This window comes from Micromys minutus (genome assembly GCF_963924665.1).
Source record: "Micromys minutus genome assembly, chromosome: 31".
In the NCBI taxonomy this organism is placed as follows: Eukaryota; Metazoa; Chordata; class Mammalia; order Rodentia; family Muridae; genus Micromys; species Micromys minutus.
In genome coordinates this window covers 16,650,073-16,660,440 of record NC_137966.1, presented here as the reverse complement: position 1 = coordinate 16,660,440, position 10,368 = coordinate 16,650,073, and the positions used below count along the sequence as shown (strand labels likewise).

Below are 10,368 nucleotides of genomic sequence, written 5' to 3'. Positions count from 1 at the left end.
TCTTAAAAACTACTCTTTTATTTAAAAAAATTAGAATGTCAGGCATTGAGGTCATCTCCAAATAAACTTAGGAAGCAATTTCAGGAGAATTCTAGGTCACCCTTGATAATACAGGAGTCCCTGTCACGATGAACAAAGAGGACACATGACTCATCAGTAACCCAACAATGGAACAGTCCTAACCTTGTTTCCTGAGATGGGACACACAGCCCATAGACAAGCTATGACTGCACTAATAAAGAAGTTAAGCCACTGCACTGGACACAATGCTCATACTTGCACTAGCTTCTTTAACCTGTTTCTCTGTTATTTTAATCATTGAGTTTTCACCAGCATCCCCAAGCACAGGATTTAACCATCTGTCTAGTCATAGACCAATGAGTGGCACCAACCAGTCTAGTGTCTCTGAGTTCCTCCTCCTGGGACTCTCCAGGCAGCCTGAGCAGCAGCAGCTCCTCTTCCTGCTCTTCCTCATCATGTACCTGGCCACTGTCCTGGGAAACCTGCTCATCATCCTGGCCATCAGCACAGACTCCCGTCTGCACACCCCCATGTACTTCTTCCTCAGCAACCTGTCCTTTGTGGATGTCTGCTTCTCCTCCACCACTGTCCCCAAGGTACTGACCAACCACATACTCGGGATTCAGACCATTTCCTTCTCTGGGTGTCTCACACAGATGTATTTCCTTTTCATGTTTGTGGACATGGACAATTTCCTGCTGGCTGTGATGGCCTATGACCGGTATGTGGCCATATGCCACCCCTTACACTACACTACAAAGATGACCCAGAAGCTCTGTGTCCTGATGGTGGCTGGATCTTGGGTCACTGCCAATATGAATGTCCTATTACACACTGTGCTTATGGCTCGACTCTCCTTTTGTGGGGACAACACAATCCCTCACTTCTTCTGTGATATAACTCCCCTCCTGAAACTCTCCTGCTCAGACACACATCTCAATGAGCTGATGATTAATGCAGAGGGAGCTGTGATCATGGTCACCCCATTTGTCTGCATCCTCATCTCCTACATCCACATCACCCGTGCTGTCCTGAGGGTCTCATCCTCTAGGGGAGGATGGAAAGCCTTCTCCACCTGTGGCTCACACCTGGCTGTGGTCTGTCTCTTCTATGGCACCATCATCGCTGTGTATTTCAACCCCTCATCTGCTCACTCATCTGAGAAAGACACGGCAGCCACTGTGCTGTACACAGTGGTGACCCCCATGCTGAACCCTTTCATCTACAGCCTGAGGAACAGGGACTTGAAAAGGGCTCTACAAAAAGTGGTCCATAGAAGGACTTTTTCTTTTCAGTGACAATGGTTGTACTGACTGTGTTCCCTACAACATTTCAGAGTCAAGCACAGTTCAGCCACTGGACTGTGCCAGGCTCAGTCACAATACAATTTGATTCTTGTTTCTTAGGGGACTCTGATCCTCCAGATGTCTGGGTATATTTAAAAAAGGGTGGGGATAGGTCTTGTGAGTTTTGGGGGTTGTAGGGATGGAACTTAGCACATACTCACAAAGAGCTCAACTACCTGCTGTATTCTTCAGACCTTCATACAGCCTATAAAATCATCCTGTGTGCAGGTCAAGTCATTACTTTTTATTTATCTGTGTGTCCGTCCCGTTGTACGCTCATATGTTTGGTTTATGTTTGTGAGTGTGTGAATAGAGAACAGGCATCAACCTTGAGTGTCATGTCTCAGGAGCCATACACCCTCTTTTTGAGACAGTGTTTCTCAGGGGACCATAGCTCATCAGTCAGGCCAGACTGGCTGGACGGTGCTCCCCAGGATTCCTGGTTCTCATCCTTCAGCACTAGGATAACAAAAGCACTCAACTGAGTCCTGCCTTTTACATGGTTCATAGGATTGATTCAGACTCTCATGCATAGAAGGGACTTTGCTTACAGACTGAACCATCTGCTGTTTAAGAAATAATTGTTTTTTGAGCTAACCATGGTGCCATACAGAGAGACAGGTGGATGTCTGTGAGTTTGAGGCCAACCTGGTCTATATACAGTGTCTGAGGACAGCTAAGGCTAATTACTGTGACCTTGTCTCAAATACATACAATCAAAAAAGATTTGTTTTTGTTATTTTAGTGTGTGTGTGTGTGTGTGTGTGTGTGTGTGTGTGTGTGTCAGTGTATGTGTACATGCATGTCATATCATTAGAGGTGGAGGCCAGGAAACAACTTGCAGGAGTCAATGATCTATGTGCCAGGAACCCAACTCATATGTTGGTCTTTGTGGCACGTGCCTTTATCCCCTGAGACACCTTGCCTGCCCCTGAGAGATGCCCCAGTAGGAAGTCTGTTTTGGAGCATGTTTTAGGTGTGCATTTGCATATTGAGATCACCTAAGGATATAATACAGTGTACAATCTCCACACTGAACACAGCAGTCAGAGGTTCTATAGGAAGGGGCAACACAGAGTCTGAGACAACCTCCTCTGTGTTTCTAATGGCCAGTGTGCACAGACACTGTCAGCCTCTTGCCTGCCCTCCATTATAATCTTCATAGAGGTGACGGCTCCCTTCTGTAAGACCATTTCAGAAGCCCCAGAGGCACCATATGCAGCCACCAAACCCAAGCACTATTGTTGATGCCAAGAAGTGCTTACTGGCAAAAACCAGATATGAATGCCTCCTCAGAGGCTCTTCCAGAATCATACAGAGACAGCAGAGGAGGCTTGCAGCTAACCATCAGAATGAACATGGGGACCCCAGTGAAAGAGCTAGAAAAAGGACTAAAGGAACTGAAAGGGTTTGCAACTCCATGGGAAGAACAATATTATCAACCAAACAACCCTCCCAAACTCCCAGGGACTAAAACAAGAACCAGAGATCACACATGGAGAGATCTATGGCTCCAGTTGCATATGTAGCAGAGGATAGCATTGTCTGGCATCAATGGGAGATGAGGCCTTTGGTCCAGTGAAGGCGCGTTTTCTCATTGTAGGGGAATCCCAAGGCACTGAGGTGGAGAGGGTGAGTGGGAGAGGGAGCCCCTTCATGAAAGCAAGTGGAGGGGGGAAAGAATGGGAGTAGGGAGAAAGGGGATAACATTTGAAATGTAAATATAGGGAATATCTAAAAAAAAATTAAATTAAAATTTTTTCTACCAGTATACCACAATTCAATAAAACAACCTTAAATTCCATCAGTATAAAATAATTCAAGCACTACAACCTCAAAATCTATCAATATACATTAATAATCCACATTTTTGTTTTCTCTCTGGTCATAACCAACAACAACCTACCACCCTTGATAATAAGAAATATAATATTTCAAATGACCCAAACCCCGCTCACCCCAACTTAAGGGATCAAGATGATGGTCTTCTTATAATTGCTTCTTGCTGAATTGGAGTGAAGAATTTAATTTAGGCCCCGAGAGGAAAAATGGTCAGTCTGAGAAAAGCTCTCTGAAGCATTTGTTGTCCAGTCTCTGATGGTCCTTCCAGTCTCTGTGTGATCAATCACTTGGGCTAACCTTTTCGAACTTGATTTTCATGCATATTTTGGAGAAGTCAGTAATGAGAAAGTCTGTGAGAGTGGATCCCTGGGCTATTTGCTCTGTGAAGACATTCCTGTCCCAGCTGACAAGAGGTTTCTCCTGGTCAGAAATAATCTATATAAGTTGTCTTGGTAACCACATTTTTTCATTCATTGTAGATATATAAGCATAGCCATGTCTCCATCTTAAACTATTGCAGGATTCCATTCTAATGCCAACACATCCTTATTGAATATTGGTTGGACCAGTTCCTCAGTTTTTGATAACCCAGTGTCTCTCAGCTGCCGTTGTTCCTTTTTCACCAACATTTGAAACTTTAGAGGTAAAAAAGCATTTTTCAGTCTGTCCCTGGGGTCTTTTACTCTCCCTTTTTGTATAATAAGCTTCTCTTTTAAGGCATGATTGGCTCTTTCTACAACTGCTTATCCTGTGGAATTGTGAAGTATATCAATAATATGCTTTACATTACAATATGCAAAGAATTGCTTCATTTTATTGAATACACATGTGGGAGCATTATCAGTATTGACTTAAGTAGGTATCCCCATAATTATCATTATTTTCAATAAGTGTGTAATTATCCAATCAGTCTTTCAGAACTTAAAGAAGCTGTCCATTGAAACCCTGATTAGTGTCAATGGTATATTTCCCAAATTCTGCAAAATGGAAAACATCCACCTGCCGATGTCATTTCTTTTGCTAGCCCTACGGTTATTACCAGCAGGTAATGGAGTTTGGTTGTATAAAGAACACATAGAACATTTCCAATTATTTATTTGTCCTGTTGTGGAGTTATAGACAACTTTTCTTTAAACTTTTCTCATTGCTGTGGTTTTTAAAATATTTTTTATTACTTTTTTTATTCATGAGTACACTGTAGCTGTCCTCAGACACACCAGACGAGGGCTTCAGGTCCCATTACAGATGGTTGTGAGCCACCATGTGGTTGCTGGGAATTGAACTCAGGACCTGTGAAAGAGCAGTCAGTGCTCTTAACCGCTGAGACATCCCTCCAGCCCTTAATGGGATGTTTCTTGTGAAATGTTGCAGCTTTTAACACATTTTCTATTAGCAATTGGTCAATTTCATCATTTCCTTGAGTTAATGGATCTGGAAAACCTATATGAGACCGACTATGAGTAATAATAGTGGATGATTTCTACTTCTTATGACCGCTTGCAATTGTATGAATAGCAATGTTAATTGTGAGTTGCCCTGTACAAATTTCATAGTCTCTATATGCAAAACAAAAAAACCCACTTGTGCATATAACAATCAGTAATGACATTAAGAGATTCAGAAAAGATTTTTACAAGAATTACATGCAATTTTAACTTTTAAAACCAATATATAAGCTTTTGAGCACCTTGCTTATTTTGTCCGATATATAACCTGCCATCTTCCCCTTGGGTGCATCAGATTCGAATGTTGTGGCCTATGGAGTTGATGTTCTCGTTATAATGTGTTAAAGCATCCAATCAGTGATTTTTATATGTTTGCTTTTCAAATAGTTATTAATTTCACCCAATTAGTTTATGAGCACTTTGCCAATTTTCATTGATCAACCATAGTGAGATTATCTCAGAATTTTAGGAGCTACTACAATTTTGGCCAGATCTGTTTCTGACAATTGACACAGTCTTATACCTTTCATAATTAATTCAGAAATATTTGTTCCTGTCTGAGGCCAGCTTGGGAAAACTACAGGGATTCCTCCCAGGGCCAGAGCAAGGACAGAAAGAAAAAGGAGTTATGGTTAGTTAAAGTTGCAGCATGACTTCGGCCTGACTTGAGGCCAAAAACTCTTGGCTGAAGAAAAGCTTGGTTTAATCCGTCTCTTTTTAAATCAATTTAATTACATGTTAAAAGGTAACATCAGTTCTGAGACAGGGATCAATCGAGATAACAACCAAAGATCCTGCAAACATCTTACTGGAGGTCAGGTGGAAAAGGTCAGGGACAAAAATGGATACTGCTGTGCCTACATTCAGAAATTTGCCCTGCCCTGGGCTCTTTTCCTAAGGATACCGCCTGGAGCTTCAAATTTGAATGTACTTCCCTGTACCACATTCTTGAAAGCCCTGCCCTGAACCTCAGATGTGGATGTACTTCCTCATAGCCTTGTCCAAGGAGCTCTGCCTAGAGCCACAGATGCCAATGTGCTTAATACTAGCCCTTACAGGGTGTAGCACAGAAGCCAGATTCCTGCCTATGGTCAGCTTCAAGGGGTCCTGAAAAATTAATATTACTCTGCCACCAACAGGTGCCAAAAATACTCTCCACATGTTCCCATATATATCTTCAATTTCTTACTTTGCTCATGAGCTAAGAAGATCCATCCATGGCTTGGCCGTCCATTTGCATTCTGTGTCCAACAGGAGAATGAGTTGAAGGCAAAAGGGCAAAAGTACAATTAAGTTTAGGGTCAATTTAATCCATGTATGCCTCTTAGAGTACTTATTCTATAAGGGTTAACTGTTTTCTGCTTCAGCTGTAGACTGTTTGGACTGTCTAATTTGAATCTTCTTGTAATATTTAGAACAAATCTATAACTTATATGTACTGAGTCCAATTTCTCAGCTCATTAATATATTCCATTAATATTGAAAAGTGTTAAGAGTTTGCAATTGGTTCCTATGCTTCTATACCTTATGTAATGAAATTTTATGCTGATTGAATTTATAACCTAAATAACTATGTGAATCTCCTCTTTGTATTTTTTTTTCTGGGAACAATCTATGTTCCCCAGCATGACAGAATTCTGTGTTATCTTAAACATATGCTTTAAAACATCTTCACCATATTCCTCTATATAAAGATAATGGTAGACTGAGGACATTGCCTATGAATTATTTCTAATGGTTGTCGCACAAAATACTGACATAAAGTTGGACTACTTTACATTCCTTGTGGAAGTCAATCCAATCGAATCTTCTCATTGGACCACTGTTGTTCAGAGTAGGTACTGAGGAGCAAACCTTTCACTACCCTGCTCATGTAAGGGTGTGGGGAAAGCAGTCTCTCAAGTCACTTATTGTGATAGTTCATGATCATGGTAACAAACAAGGTAAAGACAGTCCAGGCTGCAAAGGACCCATTGTTTGAATTATTTTATTAACTGCTCTTAAATTTATTATTATTCTCCATTAATCTGTTTTCTTTTTTTATTTTAGAGCAGACAAAGGTGAGTCCAATGAGCTGGTAGCCTGGCTCTTCTATGTTTTGAACCTCCAGCTGCTCTTGGACTAGTTGTCCAAATGCCTGCAGTGTTTCCTTAATTATGGGACACTGCGCCTGCCACCCAGGTGTATTTGATGACCATTTTAGGGCCAAAGCTGTTGGTTTGTCACAGTGACCTGTTTATACATTTATAAATTCATTCACTGTGATGTCTTGGTTTTGGACCATGGCAACATCTTGTAATATTTTTCGATCACCAGTATCAGTATCATTCCAAGGAGCATCGACCAAATCACACTTACTTTCCTCATTTGCTGTCCCCGGAATTGCAGGAACATTGACTTGCAAACCCTAGTGTTGTAAGAGATCCAGCCCCGATAAATTAGTGGGTAAGTCAGTCACATAAGGTCTTACCTACCCTGTTTGCCCTGCTGATCCCACAAAGTTAATCCATTGAACACTTTGTCTTATAATTTATCAAGTCCTATATACTGTGTGTAAAACTTCTGACATGTCCAATCTGAATTCCAAGACTTTTGGGAAAGATACTAGTATCATCTCATGTATCCACCAAAACTTATATGTTAATTAAACTGTTTTCCCAGGTTAAGCCTCGACAGGAGTTGGGAGTTGTCAAGGACTAGGGATACCTGGTAGGTGAATCAGAAAACACAATTGGAGTGCAGGCTGATATTTGCAGGCAGACAGTCCTTTGCAGTGAGAGCTCCTGAACTCAGAGTGCTCTACACACTTGACTAGGCCCCAGTGTGTGGCCTTCTCAAAACATTGGTGCTGGATAATTTGACTGGTATGTTTGCTCCTCATCCATCCACTGGTCCTCATAAGCAGAGGGAATGCCTGCCTCTGATCATTTTCCTAAGGAACAGACTCAAGTATGCCCTGACGGGAGATGAAGTAAGAAGGATCTGCATGCTGAGATTCATTAAGATTGATGGCAAAGTCAGGACCAATATAAAGTGGGAGGAAGTTAGGCAGAAGATAGAGAGATATACAGGAAGTAGAACAATGGGACTTCAGTTTGAGAGGTTTTAAGGACAGTGTAGATAAAGGAAAGGAGGAGAAAAGAGCAAAATAAGGAAGATGAAGAGGAGAGGGAAAAGAAAAAGGAAGATGAAGAAAATGAAGGAGAAAGAAGAGGAGGAAGAGGACTGTCCTTCTGGAACATCAGTTGAGGGGAAAGATCAGCTGTGTGCTTTCTGTGATTCACAGCATTTGGCTTCTGAGTTTTCATTTGGTAAAACTGAACTATTGAGATTTTGTTTCAAAACAACACAGTGCCCCTTAGGTGCTGGCTCCACTTTATTCAAAGCTTCCTGTACTTGGTCCAACTCAGTACATGCCCTTCCTATTCCTGACTCAAATGAAAGATGATAGGACCTCACTGATCACTGCTAAAGATGACAGAACACAAGAAAGCAAGGATTACATCACACATACAAGAATGCAAAAATTCTTCTCCACACCAATGAGATATAGGCTCGGGTCATAAAAATGTTTAAGAATTGATCTAGTAAAAAATGCCATCTGGGAGCTAGGTCCACCAAGGCAGACTCATTTCTGAAGCCTGTAAATTTTAAACTAGCCACTGTATGTAAACTTTAATAATATTCTCTGTTTGCCTTTGGTCTAAAGGGGCCAAAGATGTAAATGGGAGTTTCTCTCTTCTTGTCTCTAATGAGGCTCTGAGGGATTCTGGTCCCATCAGGCAAAGTGACTTCTGTAAATGACTGTTCTGTGATTGTTCTGAACATCTTTTCTGCTCAAAAGATCCACACACAAATATCTGCTCCTCACTTGCTTAGGGCTCTCCCATGTTTCCAGACATCACAGACGCTCTATTGGATGGCACCATCCTCCCTCCAGGTAAGGTTACAGCAGTGAGAACATAAACATTTGATTATTCAGAGATCAAGTTATTTTAGAAATTTCCTTGCAACTTCTTCCAGAAGCAGGGAGGTAATTTAGAAGCCATGAATCCATTGGTTAACCCCTGTGATGAATACAGGACTAAAAATCTACTGCTTTGATGTTGTTCTGAACTGTGTCTTAGGTAGAGGAAGATCTGAGAGGTGTGAACATAAACACAGCTAGTCTTAGAGACTGTGTGGATGTAAGATGCTCAGGTAGGTAATACATTAGTGGTGAGTGTTGGAATAAAGATATATAGATAGGGTGGGCATATTTTGTGTTAGGAACATTATACATCAATTTGGAAATCCAGGTCACAAGCATCCTATCACATCATGACCCTGTCTGACAACCTATCACAAGATGATACTGTCCATCAGGGTTTGACTTTATTTTTTTCTATTCACCTCGGTGGGCTCAGGCTCATGAGCAGCACCAACCAGACAAGGGTCTCCGAATTTTTCCTCCTGGGACTCTCCAGTCAGCCCCAAGAGCAGCAGCTTTTCTTCCTGCTCTTCCTCATCATGTACCTGGCCACTGTCCTGGGAAACCTGCTCATCATCCTGGCCATCAGCACAGACTCCCGTCTGCACACCCCCATGTACTTCTTCCTCAGCAACCTGTCCTTTGTGGATGTCTGCTTCTCCTCCACCACTGTCCCCAAGGTACTGGCCAACCACATACTCGGGATTCAGACCATTTCCTTCTCTGGGTGTCTCACACAGATGTATTTCCTTTTCATGTTTGTGGACATGGACAATTTCCTGCTGGCTGTGATGGCCTATGACCGATTTGTGGCCATATGCCACCCTTTACACTACACAACAAAGATGACCCATAAGTTCTGTGTCCTGATGGTGGCTGGATCATGGGTCACTGCCAATATGAATGTCCTATTGCACACTGTGCTCATAGCTCGACTCTCCTTTTGTAAGGACAACATCATTCCACACTTCTTCTGTGATGTGACTCCCCTCCTGAAACTCTCCTGCTCAGACACACATCTCAATGAGATGTTGATTCTTACAGAGGGAGCTGTGGTCATAGTCACCCCATTTGTCTGCATCCTGATCTCTTACATGCACATTACCTGTGCTGTCCTGAGAGTGTCCTCCACTAAGGGAGGATGGAAAGCCTTCTCCACCTGTGGCTCCCACCTGGCTTCAGTCTGTCTCTTCTATGGAACTATTATTGCTATGTATTTCAACCCCTCAACTGCCCACTCATATGAGAAGAACAGGGTGGCCACTGTGCTGTACACAGTGGTGACCCCCATGTTGAACCCTTTCATCTACAGCCTGAGAAACAGGGACCTAAAAGGGGCTCTACAAAAACTGGTCCACAGAAGTACTTTTTCTGTTCAATGAGTTGGACTGATCCTTGTTCCCTACCACATTTCAGAGTTGAGCACAATTCAGCAACTAGACTGTGTTAGGTTCAGTCAGAAAACAATTTAGTCATTGTTGTTAGGGTTCTCTCATTGACTAGGTGCATGGGTGGATTTACCAAATGATGGAATTGGCTCTGTGTTGTTTGGTTTTTGGGTTTATGGGGATGGGTCTCTGCACATGTTATGGAAGAGCTCAACCACTGAACTGCATTCTGCAGACCTTCATACGAAATAGAAAATTTGGAGTGCAGGTCAAGTCCCTACGTTTTTTTATGTCAGTCTGTCATTGCTGCTTGTATGTTCATATGTTTGGAATATATTTGTAAATGCATGAATAGA

The 10,368-nt window shown here is 42.0% G+C and overlaps 2 protein-coding genes across 2 annotated transcripts; both read left to right on the top strand.

Moving 5' to 3' along the window:
- Positions 1–377: 377 nt before the first annotated feature.
- Positions 378–1,319, top strand: LOC308440286 (olfactory receptor 1f45-like; the record flags this gene model as incomplete). The annotated part of the gene is made up of 1 exon (XM_080942304.1): positions 378–1,319. The coding sequence occupies one exon, from the start codon at positions 378–380 to the stop codon at positions 1,317–1,319; it is 942 nt and encodes a 313-aa protein (XP_080798430.1).
- A 7,745-nt stretch (positions 1,320–9,064) lies between these two features.
- On the top strand, positions 9,065–10,006 carry LOC308440285 (olfactory receptor 1f45-like; the record flags this gene model as incomplete). The annotated part of the gene is made up of 1 exon (XM_080942303.1): positions 9,065–10,006. One exon carries the CDS (start codon positions 9,065–9,067, stop codon positions 10,004–10,006), a length of 942 nt encoding a protein of 313 aa, XP_080798429.1.
- Positions 10,007–10,368: the final 362 nt, after the last annotated feature.